This window comes from Dendrobium catenatum, unplaced genomic scaffold, assembly GCF_001605985.2.
Source record: "Dendrobium catenatum unplaced genomic scaffold, ASM160598v2 fragScaff_scaffold_665, whole genome shotgun sequence".
Classification (NCBI taxonomy): Eukaryota; Viridiplantae; Streptophyta; class Magnoliopsida; order Asparagales; family Orchidaceae; genus Dendrobium; species Dendrobium catenatum.
The window spans coordinates 1,298,687-1,322,848 of NW_021319127.1; the positions used below are offsets into that span (position 1 = coordinate 1,298,687).

The window sequence follows — 24,162 nt, forward strand, 5'->3', positions numbered from 1 at the left end:
GTTGTCCGCCGGTATTAACGGGTTTTCCTGTAGTGGAATGATATACAAGTAAATGAAAGAAATAAAAAGAAAATGAAAATCAAAGGGAAAATGATATGCATGCAAATTATAGTAGTTCACTCTCGTATGGTACTGTCTGGGGAAGCAATGTACCCGTGCACGTAAAAAAGAAAAGGTTGTGAAAAAAAAAAAGAAAAATGAAAATGATTGTACCTTCAGTACATTAAGACGGTGCTTCTGTACAAATGAAAGAGCAAAAGAAATAAATATTAAAACTCTATAAAGGTTATCAAGAACTGTAATATGATATGCATAATTGATTAAAATGAATAAAATACATATAAGGGAAATAAATAAGAAGTATATTAAAGGTTATATGTAATGTATATTTTATTTTCATGTTAATTGTTTTAATAGTTATCCACTGAGCTTACTTGTAAACTCATTCCACTAAATAAATAGTTTCAGGTAAAATTCTAAAGTTTTAGAAATGACAAATATCATTAACCAGGTCACATAGCCAAGAACTGTCCTATTTTGGGGGAAAAAACCAGCAGGAGAATCAAGGATAACTACAGGATATCAGAAAAATGCGGGAAGACCAAGAACAGTAGAATCAACTGCTTCTACTCTAGGACTAGGTCAAAGCCAACATAATATTCTGCCTAGAGTAAATGCACCGACTCAAAAAGATGCTAAGGATTCACCTGAAGTGATTACAGGTGATAAAAAATGAAAAATGAATAAATATGTATTATGAAAATATTATTAAAAGAATGATGTATGTTTATGTTATTTTTTTAATGTAACTTTTATATATATGATAACGATTCAAGAAAACCTGTACATATCATTTTTGATACAGGAGCTTCACACTCCATTTCAAAGACATTTGTTAAATCAATGAATTTGAATGCTTATAGAATAAATGCAGTTTTGAAAGTTTTGATGCTAAATGGGTCTGCTGTGAATATAAATGATGTATGTCAAGTGACTTTCAAAATAAAGGAAAGAGAGTTTGAAGAAACAATAAATGTTTTGCCATTACGAGAATTTGACATGATATTGAGAATTGATTGATTATCAAAGCTCTTAGTGATTATTGATTGCAATAGGAAAAATTTTAAATTTAATTTTCCTTGAAGAAATAGAATTGAAATTCTATGGAGAGAATTTTCTTCAATGATACTCACCTATATGAAGGCATGCAAATTTGTATCCAAAGGATGTCAGTGTTTTTTTGCTCATGTAAAGGATACAAATAAGGAAGTTAAAGAGTTAAAAGATATACATGTAATCAAAGAATATCCAAAAGTATTTCTAGATAATTTGTCAGGATTATCACCAGAAAGAGATATATTTCACTATTGAGTTGATACCTAGTTCAAAACCAGTGGCAAGACACCTTACAGAATAACAGTCAAAGAATTATAGGAGTTGAAAAGTCAATTGCAGGAATTATTAGATAAGGGGTTTATCAGGCCAAGTACCTCATCATGGGGAGCTCCAATACTGTTTGTAAAGAAAAAAAAAAAGATAAAAGCTTCAGAATGTGCATAGATTATAAGTAATTGAATAAGCTTACTGTTAAGAATAAATATATGTTACCCATAATCGATGATCTATTTAACCAACTAGAAGGAGCTATAATTATCTCTAAAATAAATCTGTATTCTGGATACCATCAGCTACGCATTAAGGAGGATGATAAAACAAAGACAGCTTTCAGAACCAGATATGTCCACTATGAGTTTGTGGTAATGTCAATTTTTACTTTACGCAATTTTTAGATTTTGAGGCTTACGCCTCAAAACGCCTTGAGGCTTACACCTCGCCTCATGAACGAAAAACACATTAATACCCAATTACGCAATTTTAAACCTTGTTAGAAACAGGTGAAAGAAAAATAATTGGAACTGAACTAGTAGATGATGCTACTAACAAAATCAGATTGATCAGAGACAGACTAAAGGCAGTACAATATAGGAAATGAAAGTATTATGATGCAAAGCATAGACCATTTGAGTTTGAAGTAGGAGAATTTGTTTTCTTAAAAGTCAGCCCAAAGAAAGATGCGCAAATGTTTAGAAAGACAGAAAAATTGAGTCCAAGATTCATAGGTCTTTTTGAAATCATAGAGAGTTGAAAATATGGCTTACAGATTGGATCTAACAATGCATATGCAAGGAATTCATAATGTGTTTATATATTAGTGCTTCAGAAGTATGTGTTAGATGAGTCAAAGAGAATTCAATCCAAATCAACTGACTTGCAGCCTGATTTGAGATATGTTGAGGAACCTAAAAGAATATTGGATTATGATATGAAACAACTAAGAAATTGAGCAAAACCTTTTGTGAAAATTCTATGGAAACATGGAACAAATAAAGATGCCACTTGGGAGAAGAAGCAGAGAGAAAAGTCAATACCCTCACCTCTTTAATTAAGGGTATGTTTTCTTTTACTTGATTTAATTTCGAGAATGAAATTTTAATAAGAGAGATTGTAATAACCGGTTTAATTGGCCAGTTCAATTAAATCGATCGGCCAACCCTTTTAAACCCGCGAAATAGAAGGGGCAGTTTTGCAAACATAACAGAATGGCGGAATAGAACTCGCGCGAGGAATTTGGAGATCCATTTTGCCAATTTTAGCAATCAATCGCATTGGAGGATAAGAATTTTCAACTCCTTGCTAAAGAAACGGAGATTTGGGAGGAAACGACGGTAAACGAGAAGAATGACCAAGAGGAAGAAGAAAGGAGGTTTGTTAAATTTTTCTTTCTTTTTTCGTATAAATTATCTTGTTTTATTTCATCTAAAACTAGAGATACTTTTCATAGAGGAAAAGGAAAGAATTGAAGGCAAGGGGAAGGAATTTGGGAGAGAAGGAAGAAGAAGGAATTAGACATTGAAAATTCCTTCTTAAGGAAAGGTAAGTGATCAGTTTAAAAGTGTTTCAATTCTCGTTCTTTTATTGATAAATAATGAGAAATATATTTTAAATTAGATTGGAAGAATCCAAGTGATATAGACCTTGGTTGGCACTAAAGGAATGAAGATTTGTGAGAAAGAAAGGAAATCTTGTGGAGTAAGGTTTGTATAAGAAATCAAATGCCTATCGATTAATTTAATTTATATTTCATATTAATTAAATTGTTCTATTTTTGTGAATAGTTAATGGCTTTCAAAACAGCACAAATATTGGAAGAAGAAATAAAGTAGGAATTTTCATAATTTTATTTATTGTATTCATTTCTATAAAATTTTAGAAGAAGAATGTTACATAAATATTTAAAACTCATGAATTATTTTTATAATTACTACTTCTAAAATAAGAAATATATATAGAAGTATACATGTATGTGAAAGAAATAGTATGTAAAGAAAATGCATAAAAGAAAAATATCAAGGATATAAAGCCTTTATACATGTATTAATACAGATATGTGCATCAAAAGTAGATATAAGAATGAATGATACACAACTAAACCAAAGAAATTAAAAAAAAATGAAAATGAAAGGGAAAATGATATGCATGTAAACTACATGAGTTCACTTCCACATGGTACTAGCTGGAAAAGCAATATACTTGTGCACATAAAAAAAGGTTATGGAAAAATAAGTGAAAAATGAAAATGATTGTACCTTCGGTACATTGAGACGGTGCTCCTGTACAAATAAAAGAGAAAAAGAAATAAATATTAAAGCTCTATAAAGATCATCAAGAACTGTAATATGATATGCATAATTGACTGAAATCAATAAAATAAAGATAAGGGAAATGAATAAGAAGTATATTAAAGGTTATATGTAATGTATATTTTATTTTCATGTTAATTATTTTAACAGTTACCCACTAAGTTTACTTGTAAACTCATTCCACTAAATAAATGATTTCAGGTAAAATTCCAAAGTTTTCGAAATGACAGAAAGAGAGTAGTTCGTCTACAGAAGACGGCGCATTAATGAAAACAGGTAATTTAAGACGTCTAAATGTTAAGTATTTATGAATTTTTTTTAGTAGTTCTTTAATCCCCACCTCGTTAAATCGAGCATCCGGGCCAAGTTGTGACAGATTCAAATTAGATATTATGCAATTTAAATCGAGCATCCAGACGGCTTCTAAATGTTCTCCACTTATAAACATTCATTGGGCATAAGAGGTGAATGGGTTTGTCTCAAAAGAAGAGAGGAAATTAGGAGAATTATGGCAATCCTGATGGCACTCATTTGCATTAGGACATTAGAGGTGAACCTCTTTTCACATGAAAGTCAAATACAACTATACTTCTCAGTTTATTAATATAAACATATACAAGAATACATTTAAATATTTCTAGGAATTTTATAACCACACCTAGTAACTTCTTAAAAGTTACCTCAATTACGATATCCTTCAAAAGAGTGTAAGTTTCGGAAAGAAGCTCTTGCATAAAAAAACTCTGTATTTTCTCAGCAAAACCAGTAATATCTCCAACCAAAGCATAAGCATCAATCACCTGAAAAAAAATAAAAAAATAAAAAAATAAAAATTTCATAAGAAGAAAAGAAAACTTGGTGCTAAACAAATAGGAAACAAGTGCTACAAAACAGATCGTTCTCCCAAGAAAACAAAGTACAAATAAACAATAAAAAAGTTAACAAAGTGAGATTAGTGGGCTATATCATTTATTTTCATAAATAACATAAAGCTTATCTTAGCAGTTACTCCATGTTGCCTGAAAATTGATTGTTATTAATACATGGCAACCCTAACATGGACTAACAACCACAAAATGTTTATCCTTAATATAACAGGGAAATGAGCCCAATAAATTACAGTACTTGGAGCCAGAATCCAAAATGAATTACAGTTTTCCATGTAGTTACAATTATTAGATGATTAAAATAATAATAATAATAATAATTTGTAGCATATACAAACAAAACTCCTATAAGAAATAAGAAGACATCATTGCAAGACACGGGAAGTTAGAGAATTGAAACAATAATCATGGCTAGTAATATTACAATATAGAAAGATAACAAGTCTATACGAATGGATAAAAATACCCAGAGCAACTAAAAGAATATCCAGAAAATAATTCAAAAAAATCTCCACTGATATCCTGATTCATACCACATCTACCCATTAAAGAATTATAAATGCAAGGGCTATTCCGCTTGGTGCTGAAAGATTGTGGACAAAAAACTCCAAACAATGACTGGATAGGAAAGAAAAACTGTCACTCCCAAGTTCAAAACAACAAGCAAGCATTGTCGTAGAAGCTAGCCAAACACATCTTTCCTCGGTACTTGACTGAATTCTTTGATTTCCACAAAACGCAGTCAACTCAACAATTCTGGATTAACCTGAAATCCAATCTACAACACCCCCACCCCCCACACAGACTTAGATATTTATTAGAAAAGTCAAATGACTGAAAAGAGACTAATTATTAATTTACCGTTAAACCTAATTAAGTCCTATCAAAAAGTCCACTATGATCTACCCAGGGTGACTTAAGTATGGTAAGGGAGTGTATAAACCTATTTTTTTAATCATAGTTTTGTCTATATGGCATACTCAGCATCTTTTAAGGAATCGGTCAAAGTCATGTTGAATAATGACCAACAAAAAATTCTCTATTAGCGCAGTGGTTTTATCAAGAAAAAAATGTCCCTCTAATCCCCCTTAGCGACATTGAAATAATATAGCTTCTCTCAAAGAATAATGAGGAATATAAATTCAATTATGAAAAAATAAATATCCATCTTGAATGTGATAAAATTTATGGGATCCCATTTGACAGAACTTCTACTTGTCAAAATCTAAATCTCCAAGATAAAGATCTTTTATTGCTTCAAAACCTATGACTTTAGGCTTAATGGTAAAAAGGGTATAACTTCAACTTAGAGTATCTGCAACCTTGTTATAGATATTAGTCTTCTGTTTTAAAATATAATGAAAAGATGAAAGAACTCAACCCACATGACACTGTCTTCCTTAACATTTATTCTAAGTGTGAAGGTATTTTAGGATTACGTGGTCCAAATATAAAATGAACTCATTGAATAACAGAACGACTCTAAGGCACGAACAAATAAAATTCTTTATCATAAGTGAAGTACTTGCGTCGGACCTCATTCAAGATTTCACTAAAATGGGCAATTAGATATCCATTCTGACTTAACACGAGACCAATGCCTACATTAAAAGCATCACAATCAACATCAACATGTGGTTGAAATTAGGAAGGGCAAGGGTTAAGACATTGGTCATAATATGTTTAAGCTTTTCGAAAGTAGATTAGACTGACAACGTCCAAAAGAATCTACTTCCCTTAAAAACTTCTGACAAAGGAGCAAATACAAAGCTAAAATTTTAAATAAAACATTGATACAAGGACATTAAGCCGTGGAAAACTTTGTGTGCCTATGAATGATTTATTTAAAATAGCAAGCATCTTTTCTTGGTCCATTTCTATCATAACACTAGTTATAACATACCCCAGAACATGGTATAAAATTGCGCAATATGAGACTCGCCTTGAGGCCTGCTTTGCGCAATTCCAGTAAAAAATGCCTCGATGCTTACGCATTGAGTTTTTTTTATGAGGCTTGCGCCTCAACTTGGTTGAAACCCGCCTTGAGGCCCGCCTTGCCTCACTGGCATGAGGCTTACGTCTCACGCTATATATATTAAAACTTACATAAATCTTGAAGTAAATGCCCAACATTGAACTCTATAGGAGAGGAGGAAGGGGAGAGAGCAGTTCACCATAATGATAATTCAAATGAAGAACCCGTTAGTGATGACAGTGCTGATGACTTATGGGTTCTTATGTGATATGTCATTGCTATTTATTTTTGGAAATTGGAATTATATATTAATGAAAAGATTACTGGAATTTGGGAAAGATAGAATTTTGAGTTGAACTATATTTCATGTTGTCTTATTATTGAGATATTTTGATTTCACTTCATATCTTATGTTATTTTATGTTTTATATTATTCACTCATTAGTATATAAAAATTTATCATTTTATGTTTACGCAATCTTTTGATTTTGAGGCTTACGCCTCAAAATGCCTTGAGGCCTAGCCTCACTGTGGGCTCTGAAAATTCGGCCCCAGCCTCCCCGCCGCGCGATTTCTTTCTTTGTTTTGTGCGAGAGAGTTTTAACTGATAAGTTCCGAGGTAAATTTTGGAAGGCATATGGGATTGTAGATAAGACACTACCCAGAGATTTCGCCCTCTTTTGTGAGGACTTTATGATCTGAGTTCTGGTTTCCTATAGGCGCAAGCCCCTATAGTTAATTACCCCTCCCGATCACGAGAGAGAACTTTCGATTAAGGCTAGTCGTCAATCAGATACGTATAAAATACGTGGTATCTGGCATATAGTAGCAGTAATGGATTTACGAAATTTGGAGGATTTGAGAATTTGGAATTTGGGTTTGGATTTGGGAATTTGGGAAAGATTTGAAAAGTTTGATATTTAAAATAGGAATTGCACCATCTAGCACTTAAAGCGGATGGTGGGGGAATGGATGATGGACCCGATCAAGATCCCATGGTTCTGTCGTCCCGGGCCATCATGATCCCTGGTCTACTTAGTCAGAGGAGGTAGTCGACCCAACCTGACAGAAGGATCCTTGTCGGCAGCCATGGGTTGCTTCGTCCAAGGGGACCTTGTAGACCGGGGTTGAATGTTTGTCTAAGGGGACAAATTTGAATCCACCTTAGCTAACAGAGGGCTTTGTGCCCTATTGATCATATCCTATTGATTCATATCTCAAGGATTTGATGCCAATAAGGAGCGTATCGGCACTGACCATAACCGGTATATCGTGGTGCCATTTGGCGGCAAAACCACTCGGTTCAGAGGGCCCCGGGTCGTCGTAACCGTTTATCCTGCGGTGCCATTTGGCGGCTAACCGCCGGTCAGAGGACACGTACCACGTCCTTACTGGCAGGAGATTGTTTGAGAATGGATCCAAGTGATATTTTCGACTAGGCATTTGGCTCTTTGCGAGCTGAAATAATTTTAAATTTGTCCACCTCGGCAAACTGTTGCGGAGGGTGGATGGATTTTGCTCTAAATAATTGATGGATTTATTTCAGATTTAAATATCTGGATTTTGGGATTGATTTTGGATTTTTTGGAGTATTTAGGTGGCATTTGAAAGTATTTGTGAACCCCTCCGGTTGAGATCAGCATTCAACACGGCCATCATCGGGGTGTTTGGGGTCATTTTCATTTTAAAGCTTGAACTCTGTCGACTCTGTCTGGTTGTGGACAGAGAATCGGGTTTCGTAGGCTTTATGCCCTTTGATAATGAATTCTCATTGTTATAGGCCTTGAAGGCCTAATATGGATGTTTTGAGACAAATATAACGGTCGCCACAACCGTATATTTGTTTATTGGTTCAAACCCTGCCGACTTCTATTGACCCGTATAGAAGGATCGGTTTCGAACTTGAATTCACTTATCAACCCACGCAGCATCCCTAGACGTCACGTGTGTACCAATAACACGCTCGCCGGGGCCCATGCGGGTGGTGTAACTGATTTTACCCCTTTTAGTGTACCTATGTGTATACAAACTATGGTGCATGTGCTGGGGTGAACATTTGATGGATCTTATTTATGCTACAACATTCTATAAAGATTAAGATTTGCTGCATATCATCTACTTCCATTTGCAAATGATTGATGTGATTAACTGCCATTAGGTGGAGTTTATTGCAGAGTACTGTCATGTCCCTTTCTACAATTTATAGGTGCTTTTCTTTTACTGCAATTCTCTTGCATTTTGTTTGTAGGCTGTATATTTAACATGTAACTGGTCTCCTACAACAGCTCGTAGGATCTTTCATTCAATTTGTATTCTTCTTGTGGACAACATGATAGGTATTCTACAACAGCTCGTACGAATTTTTCTTATGGGATATATTTTTTTAGATTCGATGTACTTTCTTGTGTCTCTTCCAGTTCTTATAGCAACTGCCGCCTTATGTTATTGCTTGTGAACTTATCATCATACCTCTCATTCTAAACTTCACTTACGAACAGATTGTCCTCAAGATCTTCTATTCACTACGAATTCTCGCATGCTTATTAAATGCGTATTGAATTATTATTTGATTCATGATTAGGAGACATTAGTAATATACGGATGGCATTAATCATCTTGCTTCAACAACACTACATTGCACCTTACTTGGTAGTGCTAGTCTCCTGATACTTTCTTCATTGATATTCACTTGCAACTGATTGCAAATATCCTTCAATGTTCATAATTTATAAACTTCACTTGCTCATTTGCACAAAGATTTCAACTATCCTTGTACTCATCATTCACTCGTGCAGCCGATACAAGTTACTTGAATCAGTCAACTGCTTGGCTCTCCCATTCAATTGATTATTTCTTATTCTTGTTCGTTTGCAAACAAGTTGCATTTTGAATATCCATTTATCATGAGTCACTTGCTTGTTATTTAAAAATGACTTGGGGGTCTTGTATAGTAAATTTGCTTGATGACAATTATCTCCTCAATCAAAGTGACAAATCCTTAATGTTTGCTAAAGAAATTTCATATTAGAAATCATGAACATGTTGTTATATGTTCATTTCTTCCTTGTTGATGATTGCTTGCAAGTTCCTCTTGAAGTTTTCTTTATTACAAGCATGGTGTCCCTTTTGATATCTATATCCTCTTTGGTATGAAGGTTTTAAGTATCCGTAGGAAGCTTCACTTTGTTTGATCATAGGCATGTTATCATACTCTCCATTTTGATCGTTGCATGCATACCAATTTGATTCAAGAGTTTAAGTCACTTTGGTTTATTATTCTTTTGTTTGCAATCAACACCTTCACTAGCTTCTATTTGAAGAACAATTGCAATATCTTGTAATTGATGATTAATGAGATGTAGGGATTTTTCCCAACCTCACCAAGAGTTTGTATGTGTGAGATTTGGAACATTGTTCTCTACCAATCATTGTAGTTCATTAGATTAGAGTATTTCATGAATCATTTTAGAGAAATAAAAGTTCAAGTCTTTATAAACTCCGGTCCACATTCAAGTTCACCTTTTTTTTTTGTGTTTGCTTTGAGTTCAGGTTCTAGTCCACTCAAGTCTTTACTTGACTTTAAATGTCCAAGTCAAGTTCTTGTAGTCATGTTGTACCACTTGCAAGTTCAAGTCCCAAATGTTTGCAGAATCAAGTTCACTCGAATGTTCAAATTGTATGAGTCATGCTCAAGCTTAATGTCCACAAGTTTTGAATTCAATGTCCAAAATTCATCTTGTTCATTTCAATTTCATTTATTCAAGTTTATTTTGTTTAAATAAGTCCATGTCCAATCTCATTTTTTTTGTTCAAAGTCCTTGGATTTTCAATCCAAATTTCGGCAGCCTCCCGGCGTCTCCCCCGTTTAGGAGAAAAACTAGGAGGCACCCATTCCCATCGACGCTACGTGAGCGCTTCAGGTAGGTGTCAAAAATGACACCGCGGTCGCGAATGAAATTTTTTATCCCCGCCTGCTACGTGAGCATTTAAGGGTTTTTATGTTTGTTGATTATAAGAAGAAAACAGGCGTTAGAAAAAAACATAGATTTTCCCCCTTTGCACCACGTGGGCGTTCGGGGATACTTATATAAAAATGAAATAAAGACATATTTTTTTTATCCCCTTCGCCGAACAAGGCGTCGCAACCGGTTCCCACCCTTAAACGCACGTGAGCGCCTCGGGGTTGCCGGCTCGTTATGCAAGCTTGAAAGGATTCTAACAGTCGTCGGCGAGCATCGCACCGGTTTCCCAACCTAAACGCTACTGTGAGGCCTCGGGGTTGCTGGCTCGTGCAAGCAGCGAGAAAGAAGTCTTCTTTATACTATTCATTATTATTTAAATTATTTCAATAATATAACTAAGTACTTTTAAAACATAATTAATACTATAATATAATAATTAAATTATAATATAAGAACTAATTGCTAACTAATTTTAATTAATAAACAATCCAATAAAATTAAAGTAATAAATGTTTAATTAATTCTCAATAATAACTAAGCTATTATAATCTATAATAATTACCAATAATTAATATAATAATTAAAATCAATTACATAAGTTTAAATTATTGTCCATCAAAAAAAATTAAATATTATTAAATTTAATAGATTAATTTTATTAATTATAACTAGTCAGTAGTATAATTTAGATTTAACTATATAATTATAATAAAATTAATTTTTTAAATAACCAATAGTAAAATATATAAATTATAATATATAAAACTATACCTATCTCTCTCTCTCTCGGCTTGGGAAGAAGGCACGACACAGGGAAGATCGGAAGGGAGAGGGCGACGAGATCAGGAGGATTCGGTTATGGGAGCTGCTTGGGATCAAGGTAAGTGGTTCTCTCTCTCTCTCTCTCTCTCTCTCTCTCTCTCTCTCTCTCTCTCACGGGGTTTGGCCGAACGGAGCAAAGGGAAGATGTCGGGTTCAGCTGACCAAGGAGCTGGCGTCGACTTGGTCTAAGGCTGGGGGAGGTGTCGGATAGGGAGGAGATCGGGAAGCAGTTTCTGTGGAAGAGGAGGTTGTGTGGAGTCGAGCGTGGGAGGAATTTGGATCGGTGGAGAAGGTGTAGAGAAGTGGAGCTTCGGTCGGCTGGAGGTTCGGTCGTGCGGGAGATGTAGGACAGAGGAACGAACGACTTGGAGAGGGAGAGGATTTCAGGAGCAGAGAGTGTCGTGAGTGGAGAGGGATCGTGAGCAAGCGAGAGTAGTGAGGGCTTCAGTCGTCTATTTAACGACTCAATCCAGTACCTCTTCGCACGCGAGATACGACACTTAGGCGTCGTTTGCAGAGGGAGCAGGATATGGAGCGGGATTTCTGCCGGATACGACGGATGGGCAGCCGACGATTCGAGCAGGATTTCCTGCAGAGAATCGGGATGAGCGGCTACAGGTAATCATTTTAGCGAATTTTTTTTATTTTGATTTGTCTGTCTTTTTGACTTCACCATGGAGGTCAACACTCACGAATGAAAAACGCCTCAATACCCGAATAAGCAATTTTAAACATTGCCCTAGAATACTAATTTTGTTAGCTAAGAATCTACATTTATTAAGATTGGCATATAATTGTTCTTATTGTAGAACTTAAAAAAGTTTTCTTAAATAGTGTAAATGATCCTTATGGTACAATGATAAACTAGGATATCATCGAAATATACCACCAAAAATTTCCCAAGAAGGTTCACAATACTTGAGTCATAATCACATAAAAGTACTAGGAGCATTAGAAAAATCAAAATGCATCATCAACTACACATTATAACCCATCTCACATTTAAAATTAGTCTTCTATTCATCATTTAGCTTCATTCATATTTGGTGATACCTACTTCGTAAATTGATTTTGGAAAAAAGAAATATTCCAAATAATTGATTAAATAAATCATCTAGTCAATGAATTGAAAATCAATATTTTATTGTAATTTTACTAACGGCTAGACTATCTGTACACATATGCCATATGCCACCTTTCTTTGGGACTAATAACATAGAAACAAGGACTAATGCTAACAAGAATCATATCTTTAGCCAAGAAGTCTTCTATTTGATTTTATAATCCTTCATACTCCTTAGATCTCATACAATAGGTTGCATTATGGGGAATAACAGTACTAGTTATACTACATAGAGAGGTTATCTTGGGAGTAACTTTGTAGGAAACACATATTGAATTGTTTCAATAAAAATAAAACTTTTCTAAGATAGGCTCCTCTTCTTTATTTCCTTATATAATTATGAGACATAAGTAGAATGAGCATCTTGCATTTCTTTGAAGAAAATAAATTTTGAAGCTATAATATTGGTTCCAATTGTTTTCCTTAATGTCATCTTTCACTGGCATCAAAATCATCTTTCTATCTTCATATTTTTAGTGCAAGTATTTTAAGAACCATCATGGATGATATGCCTATCATGTTGTCATGATCTTCTTAATAATAAATAGCAAGCATAAATGGGAATTAATCACACCAAACCTCTTTTTGCAATTTCTTACCTATGGAGAGCAGTATTAAACATCATTTGCATACTTTTAACTCATTTCCTTTACGCAGCCAAGATAATTTATAGAGTGTAGGGTACTAATGAGTATGTATGTTTAATTTTTCAACCATCTAACTAGATAAAATATTCTCACAACTTTCTCTATCAATAATCAAATTGCACACTTTCCCTTGCATGATGCATGTAGTACGGAAGATGTTGTGTCAGCCAAATAAATTCAGGATCTACAGCTTTGTTCAAAACCCTTAGAACTACAAGTTCTTTATCATCCACATACACTAATAATTAATTGCAACTCATCATTATTAGGCGTCTCTTCTATTTTGTTTTCTTCCTCAGATGGAGCCTCTTTAACTAAAGACATAACATGCTAATTTAAGCAATTTGGGCAATTTAATGCAATATGTCAAAATCCTAAGCACTTAAATATTTTATCAATGAGTTTCTATTACTTGGCGTACTAGTGTTATTGTTTCCTGATGCTTGTGAATGGTTTGTGAGATTATTTTTGGGGTACTCATGGTGTGTCATCATGAGATTCCTTATTAGCTTAACAAAAGTCTTCTCATATGATAGAAGAAATTTTCTTATTATTGATTTGTTGTCTCTCAACCCTTAGATCTAATTTAACAACATACAATAGTTATATAATGTTTACATTGGCAGAACACAAAACACTGATGAACAAAGCCATGGCATGCTCGTCAAGTTCGACACCAGTCACCTTTCTCGAATGTGCAACTTTACCAAGAATTATTATCTTGTGCTTGATGTTTTGCATTGACTTTTGATTTGGTCCTGCACTTTTTCATGGAGCTTCTAGATTTCTTGAATATTAACTTTAGACTCATGGCAAACTTCGAGTGTGATGGGAGGAATCAAATCTATTGGCAAGATAAGATTCTTCTCGTAGACCACCTCAAAAGGATTGTGAACTATAGTCAGACTAAGAGAACAATCGTAGGAAAATTCCACTTGGGATAAGATTAAATCCCATAGATTAATATTCTTAACAATAAAACAACTTAGAAGATTTCTCATACTCCTATTTACATCTTCCATCTATCTATCTGTTTGCGGATGAGCAGAAGAGTAGAACTATAATTTGCTAGCAAGTTTTCCCCCATTGAGTCCTCCAAAAGTGGATGAGGAACTTGACATTCCTATCGGATGTAATTGTTCAGGGGATCACACGCAAGTGGTTGACTTCTTGAAAATATAGATTGACAAACATGGTTTTTACTAACGTCAGTCCAAAGTCCGTCAGGTACAGGTAAGAGCATATAAGGGTCGAGCTTCATTTGGCAAGTCTTGGCTATCTTGGAGGAGCATCATCATTTTAAATATTGTTCCACGTCGTGTGTAAGCAAGGGCCGATAGAAGCGATCTTGGAAAATGGCCAATGTTTTGTCCCTCCCAAAATGTCTGGACAACTGATGTAGAAAAAGGGGGGTCGGCTCATTTCGTTCTTGGTTTGGGCTTGGTTGTTCGATTTTTGCTGTGTTTTATGGAGCTGTTATACTTCAACTCATTAATGCTGATCTTCTACTTCTTTTTAACTCATAAATTGAAGTTAGTTAGGTTCATTCCCACTCTCTGTTGGCCCTTCAGTTCTCCCCGTGGCTGGTTCTTCTCCCTTGGTTGCCTATTATGGTTCCCTGTGGGCACCCGTTCCTGTCTCCCGTGGCTGCCTGTTCTGATTCCCTGTGTGGCCCTTCGGCTGCTGCTCCTAGACCGCCTGCTGGCCTTCTGTTTCCTTTATCGTGATTGATTCGGTTGGTGGTATTTTGGGCTGTTTGGCTGCCTCTTTTCAGCTATAAATATGTGATGTTTTGTTGATAAAAAAAAGGAGATAATGGACTGATTTTTGGAGCAAAAAACCCGAGGGTTTTCTTGGAAAAGTTTGTGAGCTTCTAACTTTTCTCTTCTTTTTGGGAAAGCTTGCGAGCTTGTCCTCTCTTCAACTTCGTTTTGGGCTTCTTATCTCCTTCTTCTCTTCGCAAGTTCCATGTCACTTGTATCTTTCTTCTCGACGAATGAAAAACAGTTTTAGGAGTTTTATGTTATAAATTGTATGTGTCGTCTTTTATTATAAAAGTTAAGTTGAGTTTTGTTGAAATGATGCATTTTGTCTGTTTGTCGTATTTTGAAAGAAAGTTTAGTTTGTATGTAATTTTGCGATCTTTTTTATTGCATCAATTTGGTATGAGAGTGTTTGGTTGTCGTGTGAATCTTGGTGTCGTGTGAGTCTAGGTTCTAGGTGTCTTCCTTTCATTGAGTCATATTTCTAGGTTGTCGCGTGTCTTCCTTTCTTTTAAAATAAAAACACCAAACCGGAACAGAAAGTCAAATCCGTCAGCAAGTCGAAGTTCCAATTCATGTGGAAGATCTATCATCATAAATGGCTCATTTAGCTCATAAGGGAATGTAATGAATTCGATCTCATCAGGAGACAAAATTTTTCAACCGGAGGAGAATTTGGTACAGACAAGAGGGGGGGGGGGGGGGGCGTCGGCTCATTTCGTTCTTGGTTTGGGCTTGCCTATTCGATTTTTGCTGTGTTTTTGGGAGCTGTTATACTTCAGCTCATTAATGCTGAGCTTCTACTTCTTTTTCAGCTTACAAATTGAAGCTATTTAGGTTCATTCCCCCTCTCTATTGGCCCTACGGTTCTCCCTGTGGCTGATTCTTCTCCCTTGGCTACCTGTTCTGGTTCCTTGTGGGCACCCGTTCCTGTCTCCCATAATTGCCTGTTCCGGTTCCCTGTGTGGCCCTTCGGCTGCTGCTCCTGGACCGCCTGCTGGCCTTTTATTTCCTTTGTCCTGATTGGTTCGATTGGTGGTATTTTCGATTGTTTGGCTGCCTTTTTCAGTTATAAATATGTGGTGTTTTTTTGATAAAAAAGGAGATAATGGACTGATTTTTGGAGCCAAAAACCTGAGGGTTTTCTTCTTGGAAAAGCTTGCAAGCTTGTTCCTTTTCTCTTCTTCTTGTGAAAGCTTGCGAACTTGTCCTCTCTTCGACTTCGTCTTGGGCTTCTTATCTCTTTCTTCTCTCCGTAAGTTCCTTGCCACCTGTATCTTTCTTCTCGACGAATGAAAAACAGTTTTAGGAGTTTTGTGCTATAAATTGTATATGTGTCGTCTTTCTATTATAAAAGTTAAGTTGTGTTTTGTTGAATGATGTATCTTGTATGTTTGTGGTATTTTAGAAGAAAGTTTTAGTTTGTATGTAATTTTGCGATCTTTTTGATCAAATTGATGCAGACAAGAAAAATTGCCTACAAATATAAAATTTGCAAGTCTTTCAAAATTGACCTACTTCAAACCAAATATACTAAAAAAAATGACTAATAGGATGACTTAACAACAAAACTACAAATTATAGATGATATGATAACAAAGACACGTTAAAAGAACTTAAACACCTAATACATTGATAATAAGATAAATTGAGAATAAATATACAATGGAGTGGTAACCATGAAGAGGAGGTTAGAAAATCGAGATGAAGTTATAGAAGAAGGAGAAGAAGAAGAAGAGGCATAGCTCGCAAACTATCCAAAAAACCCTCAGGTTTTACATTTTCCAAAAATTGTTCACACATCACACACATAAAACAATCCAAAACAATCCTTTATATAGGAGGAAAGAAGAAGCCCAAAAGCCCACAAAACAACCCTCATAATTTAAAGAAAATAAGCCCAAGAGTCACCCAATCAACCCCTATTAAATTGGAGAAGAGGAATCCCAAAAGTCACCAATTAGGAATTCTAAAAGCCAAATCAGCCACCCACTCAAGCCAACCAAAAAAGAGATGAAAAAGGCAGCATTTAGATTACATTGGGAGCCCAATAGACAAAAAAAAACCAGCAATAAATATATGCAGGAACTAAACAATCAGGCAAGGAGCCGAACAGGTAATCCACGGGCAAAGCAAGGGAACTGAATAGGTATAGCAAGGGAGCAAGATCCGAACAACCACCAAACAGCCAGCAAATATGCCAGCTTTTCCCATTTTTCTTGCATCAATTCTCCCCTGGTGGAAGAACCTCATCTCCTAATGAGTTCAATTCAAAAATATCTTTGTTTGACCGAACCAATTCTTTAATCATAGCAGCATACTTATGTTTAATCAATTCCTTTTCTTGATTAAATTTAGCGAGAAGTACATGAGTTCTTTTCTCAAATTTCTCATCACACAAGTACATCAATCTTTGTATCTTGTAAAATTCAGTTTGAATCGGGTCTGTTGAATCTCCTTTGGGCGAGAGAATGATGTCTGTTAGAATGCCAACTTCATGAGTACTAAGCAATGGAGTTTTGACTTTCAACATTTGCAGGATCGTATTCAAATTGAAATTCTGTCGGCTCTTGACTTCATATTCCAATATGATGAAGGTTTGGAGTGCTCATTATTGTAAAAATATTTTATCTAAAGACTCACAAAAAGACTTGCACACAACCTAAAGCTTTGAAACCATTTTTGATGCAGACAAGAAAAATTGCTTACAAATACAAAATTTGCAAGTCTTCCAAAATTGACCAACTTCAAACCAAATATACTAAAAAAAATAACTAATAAGGTGACTTAACGACAAAACTACAAATTATAGATGATATGATAACAAAGACACGTTAAAAGACACTTAAACACCTAATATATTGATAATAAGATAAGTTGAGAACAAAGATGCAATGGAGTGGTAACCATGGAGAGGAGGTTAGAAAACCGAGACGAAGTTATAGAAGAAGAAGAGGCATAGCTCGCAAGCTATCCATAAAACCCTCATATTTTACATTTTCTAAATATTGTTCACACATCACAGACATAAAACAGCCCAAAACAATACTTTATATAGGAGGAAAGAAGAAGCCCAAAAGCCCATAAAACAACCCTCATAAATTAAAGAAAAGAAGCCCAAGAGTCACTCAATTAGCCCATATTAAATTGGAGAAGAGGAGTCCCAAAAATCACCATAAATTAGGAATTCTAAAAAGCCAAATAAACCGCCCACTCAAGCCAACCAGAAAAGAGAAGAAAAAGACAGCATTTAGATTACATTGGGAGCCTAATAGCCAAAAGAAACCAGCCATAAATATATGCATGAACCGAACAATCAACCAAGAAGCCGAACAAGTAATCCACGGGCAAAGCATGGGAACTGAACAGGTATGGCAAGGGAACAGGATCCGAGCAGCCAGAAATCAGCTGGCTCTTCCCATTTTGCTTGCATCAACAACCCTCCATCATGGCTCTTATATAATATAGCTTCTTGTTAAGAAGAGAAAATGACCAAAATGATCCATTGACTCTTAATGAAAGACTAAAATAATCTTCAACTATATCAAAAGACTACTTTGATCCCCCAAGACTTTAAAAAAGAATCAAAATGATCCCATTGTGGGAATATTTTGATTCCTTTTAAGCAGTTAAGGTACCAAAACAATCCTTTAAAATAATTAAGGCTCATTTTGATCATTTTCTCGTATAAAGAATAAGAAGGTATGCACAATCTGTTGCCAAAAAAAATACCCATATTCAATGTGGAAAGAGTTTATGCATACCTTTTTGGCAAGCCTCCCAGATGTTATGAAAATGTTGATCCAGTGCATAAAGATCTTGTATTGTATCAAATCCAACTATCTTGAGTTGCAAGGTGTTGATTAAAACCAGTTGTCAACTTAAAAAGTTAGCTACTTGATTAGATAGGTCGAATTTGTGCTTGAGGGAATAGTGGACGGAGTCTAAGTACTCCATCCACTTGGCATGTCTTCCTTTTAACTTACTTTGATGATGAAGGTATTTGTGTGCTTCATGATAAAAGCACAGCATGAATTCTTGTGTTAACAAATAGTGACTCCAATGCAGTAAAGCCTGCACGATAGCATAAAATTCCATGTCGTCTATAGAATATTTTTTTGCGTGTGTCCTTAAGCTTTTTACTTAAATAGGCCACTGGATGGCCACCTTAGCTTAAAATAGCCCCAATGCCAAAGTTTGATGAATCACAATCAACTTCAAATAGTTAGTTGAAATCTAGAAGGGCAAGTTCAATTGTTTGAAACTATGTTGTGCGGCTTCATTCCAACTCCATTGAGGTGTCTATTAGAGAGGCCACTATAGTGTTAAAGTTATTGATGATATGACGATAGAAAGAAGTCAACCCATGAAATGGTTGGATGTCAATCATGTATTGAGGTGTAGGCTAACTCACAATGGCCTCAATCATTGTTCGGTCCATCATGATTCCTTCTTTCAAAACAACAAAACCCAGGAACTTAATAATATTGGCAAAGAATTCACATTTAGATGCATTGGAAAACAACTTTTATTCCCGAAGTTTTTTGAACACAAGTTCTAGGAATTAAAGGGGTTCTCCCACATTCTTGTTGTACACAAATATATAAATCAAAATAAACGACAATAAACGTACCTAGGAAAGGCCTGAAGATCTTATTTATCATCTACATGAAGGTCACGAGACTTAAACGAAGTCATATTCATCTTCTAACCACATTCGTATCTAATGATATCCACTTTAGAGATCAATCTTGGAGAAGTAAGATGCTAGGTGCAACAATTGATCAAAGAAGTCAACAAGCCATGGAATGGGGAAGCGGTACTTGATGGTTACCTTGTTTACAGTGCTACTGCCTATACACATCCGCCAAAACCCATTTTTCTTTGGTACAAGGAGCACAGGTAATGTACATGGACGTGCACTTGGCCAGACTTGGCCGTTTGCTATCAACTCCACTTGTCGTTGCAGCTCGGCATATTCCTTTAACGCCATCCAACAAGCGAGATAGTTTGGGATGACAGACCCTAGAATGAAATTGCTGGCATGCTGAATTCCCTTTATCAAAGCAAGTCTCGGTGATATAGAATCTGAAAAAAAAAAAAAAACATCTGCATACTGATGGAAAAGAGGTTGTACAACTGCTGGCGGCAAGGGTTGCTAAAGATTGGCGTCTTTGACCACTAAAGGCCAACCCATGGTTGTAGCTCGACATATTCCTTCAGTGCAATCCAGTACGTGAGACGGCTTGGGATGACCATAATTTCCTATATCGAAAGAAGTCCCAGTGATATAGAATTTGAAAAACATCTGCAAACTGATGGAAAAGAGGTTGTACAGCTACTGGAGGCAGGGGTTGCTCAACTTAGCCTCCACGGCCACTTATGCCAAACCATGGTTAGCCAATTTGCATGTCTGTATAAAGAGGGATTGAGGCACTACTTCTGGTTGGTGGAAAGTAGCTTCAAACGACTCTTGTAAGTGCAATAGCACCATCACTTGCCCGTCATTGTGAAAGAAATAAGTATCATGAAATCTGGTGTGCTTAGTTTGGTGATCGAATTAACAAAGGCACCCAAGAAAGTGGCGAGCATCCATGGGAACAACGTCACAAAGTACTTATTCATGGAACTTCCCGCCAATTGAAAATTGTACCAAATATCATTTCATGATTGAGATTTTGCTTCCCTTTTTGAGCTAAGGCGTCTACTATGGTCTTGGAAAAGCAGTGATTGGAAGATTCAATTTCTCCACCATGAGGGTGGATACCAAATCTTCGCAACTTCCACTGTCGCTCATCACATTGTATACCATGGGTGGTGTATCTTCTTGTAGGAAGACCTCTCGGAGATGCAGGACAGCAAGGTTGACCTGTTGTAATCCTTGGACAGCAGTTAGGAAAATTCCAACGTGAAGAAGTCTAGAGGAAAAGGCTTCTGAAAGGGGCGGCTAGGGCTGCTACAGGTTTTATTAAACCTGAAAATAAATTTAAGATTTAATTAGGAATGAGCCTGGGTTTGTAATTTGACTTCAAGGTATTGGGAGGGAAAGGAAAACTTATTCCTACTTGAGAGGTTGATTGGAGTAATTAGTGGGAGGTGATTTAATGTGGTGAGAGAGAGGGCGGGAAAGGGCCGGCCTTGGGTGAGAGAGGGTGGGGAGATTCTGTCCACATTCAATGTAGGTGGACCATGGCATTAATTGCAATTGAGAATTAAATCTGAGATTTAATCTCATATTTGGTGTGATTGGGTTTTTTTCCTAAAGGAATTAGACTTAATTAGAAGGCTTTTGAAATTCAAATTATTTTGAATTTGAATTCAAATTCTTTCCAAAATACAAGGGGCCAATTATGGAAAGTATTAATGGGAGTTTTCAATGGGGATCTAAGGGGAAGGGGGAAGTGGCGACCGGTGAATTGGTCTTGGTTGGAAGGTCCGGTGGCTTGAGGTGGTGGAGGAGGGTGGCTATAGGGAAAGAAGGGGGTGGTTGGGCTTGGCCGATGGCTTTGGGAAAGGACTAGGCCAGCAGTGGAGGGAGACAAGGGTGGGGTGTTGGCCAAGAGGGGAGGGAGGAAGGGAAGAGCTAGAGGCTTGTGGATGGGAGGGCTTAGGCCAGCACTAAGGAAGGGGATGAGTGAGAAAAGAAGAAATAAGGGAAGAGAGAACCACAAACCCAGACGCTTCCAAGGTTGGTGGGTGATCCATTTTTCCTCTCCTAGGGATTTCTCCAAAGCTCTCAAAACTCTCACATCAAGAGAACAATATGCAGGAATTTTCTTTCATTATCACCACTAGTCCTCTCCCAATGCCTTTAAACTAAAAGTGTTCAAGCAACGTGCCCATGAACTATTTAATGAAAATAGATACAATCAGCCCTCTGTTTTGAATGAGCTGTAGCCAACCTACAAAAAAGCACATTTTTGACACATAAAAATATCGATCTTCTTAGGATATCTACAAAAAGGCAAACTATGGTTGTTAATCAAGCTCCGCATATTTTAAGGCTCAAAGCCCTCTAATGTTGTTACATTGGATCCAATAATAAACCTATGAAAATAGAACAAATGAATCTGGATCAATTCTACCTCCTAGCCATTCTCTACAGAATTAAATTTTAGCAATATTTTATCTAAATTGAGCTTAGCAACCTCTTTAATTTAAAGGGCTCTCTCTTGACCATGAGGGATAAATGACCATCAGGGTTTATAACAATAAGAAATCATTACCCAAAATTTAAATAAACTAAGCATCCTCATTAAGAGAGATTTAACTTAAATAAACTAAATCTACCTCAAAAACAAAACAAAAAAAAGAAACTACTCCCAAATATCGAGGAGGCACCAGGTTGGGGTGGTTTCTCCTAAACAATCTAATTTCTAACAACTTATTTCAGAGAATTTCTCTCTTCATCTTTGATTTACTTGAGCCTCAAATTGTTAGTGCCAATGTAATTTTAAATATAATGAATGATCGGTCCATAATAGTGATAGTTGCTATGTGATTTTGTTAACTAAACACAAACAATCATGTGGCATCAATTATTACCATTTAGTTTAGCACTATCTCTGAGGCAAAGAGGCATTTTCCAACCACCACCCAAGCTATTGAAGCTACACAAATCAAGAGAGGCTCCCACCAAAACAACTACTAAATTTAAAACTTAGGCACATCAACCAGCAGGAGGAACCCTAAGGTGATTATTCCCAATAAATCAATAAATCAAGGGCAACAATGTTGCTACTATTAGGTTGGTCCTAAGAGGGCCTCAATTTTCTCGATACTTTCAACTACCATGACCATACAAAAAGGAGGGCTTGTAAACCTGAAATCAATTTAACAATCACCAACTTTTTTAGTGACCCATATATCTATTCTATAATGTTATTAGATCTACTCTTCACAACAAGAAGACATGATTTAAAGCATCCTTTTCTTGTACCAAAATACATAGGACTAGAAGAACGACAAATGATTGTCTCAAAATCAAGCACCCAAAACTTTGTCTAACGGCACAAAAGGGCAATAGATGGAGGCCAACATCCCCGACAATTAATGACTTTAAATTGTTATGTTGGGTAAAACAAAACAACAGAGAGCAAAACTGAAAGTCATTTTTGGAGGCATCTCAATTGTCCAACTCAAAAGTACCCACATAAGGAGTATGTATCCACTTTCATTTGTAATTCCTCTAAGTCATCAACGAATGGGTACTCTAAAGAAAGCATAAGAAGTTCGCGTCGAAGTTCATCCCTTCAATAACTAGCCACTCTCAAAAGGAAAATTACAGCACCACAATAAAGATCTAGAATGGATTCTACACCATTAAAATGAAGGAAGATATTATATATGTTCTAAATAATATACAACTGATAAAAAGATACTACTTAGTGAAAACAAGTAATATCCCGAGAACTGGTGATAGTAGATTCGGCCAATTCTAGCGTTTTTCCTAGTTTCAAGGAAGAGAAGGACCATACCATCGTTTGGTGTCGAAGAAAATGAAGATCGGTTTCGTCGCTTGGTGTCAAAGAAGACAATGGGTTGCATTCCTTTAAAAATCAAAAGAAGGAGAGACAGGGAGAGACTGAGAGAGAAAGAAAGGGGGCACGAAGCAACATGAGTGGTTGATCCAAAGAGACAGTTTTGTTTCATGCCATCACACACAACTGAGTTGTGGTGTGCGAACAAACAAATGAGGGAGTTGCATGCAGAACAACTAAGCGGGGAAGCATGGGCGCGGCCTAGGTCTCAATGGTTTAATTGCAAATGGTAAGGTTCTTTTATAAATTTTATTTAAATTATATAAATATGGAAATAATAAGTTCAAGAATAAAGATTTATTTTTTGAAATTAGAGATAGAAATTTTATTTGAGAAAACTATTATTATTATTATGACATATATATACTCATGTCTTTAAATTATAACAATGATGTTGTTTTCTTTTAAACTATATGCATGGGAGGATATTTAAACGTGCTTAATTAGTTGCTATTGCAATTTAAACATAAATTAAATTTCATATTTTCAATGATTGGTCATCTTGAAATAAATGATAGCTATAGTATGTTATATTTCAAATTATTATATAAAATTATTGAATGATATATGAATAAAATGATTAGATAGAAATGATTGCATATACATGATTGAATTATGAAGCATAACCCTTATAGTATTGAATGGGGAGGGAATGTACCTACGAACATCAATGCAAAAGAAAATAAAAATATAAGTATCGTAACTAGTACTATTTAAATGTTGTCTCATCTAACAGTTGTAT

General features: G+C 35.7%; 1 protein-coding gene across 1 annotated transcript in view; it reads right to left on the bottom strand.

Annotated features, from left to right (window-relative positions):
- Nucleotides 1–1,494: 1,494 nt before the first annotated feature.
- Nucleotides 1,495–24,162, bottom strand: part of LOC110099513 — a 29,860-nt gene continuing 7,192 nt past the window's right edge. The window contains exons 2-6 of the mRNA XM_020826694.2: nt 19,998–20,145; nt 19,715–19,905; nt 4,382–4,501; nt 3,648–3,671; nt 1,495–1,512 (exon numbers count right to left, since the gene is read on the bottom strand). Of these exons, the coding sequence (XP_020682353.2) occupies nt 1,495–1,512; nt 3,648–3,671; nt 4,382–4,501; nt 19,715–19,873 (321 nt within the window). The 5' untranslated portion in view covers nt 19,874–19,905; nt 19,998–20,145. The remainder of the gene's footprint in view (nt 1,513–3,647; nt 3,672–4,381; nt 4,502–19,714; nt 19,906–19,997; nt 20,146–24,162) is intronic.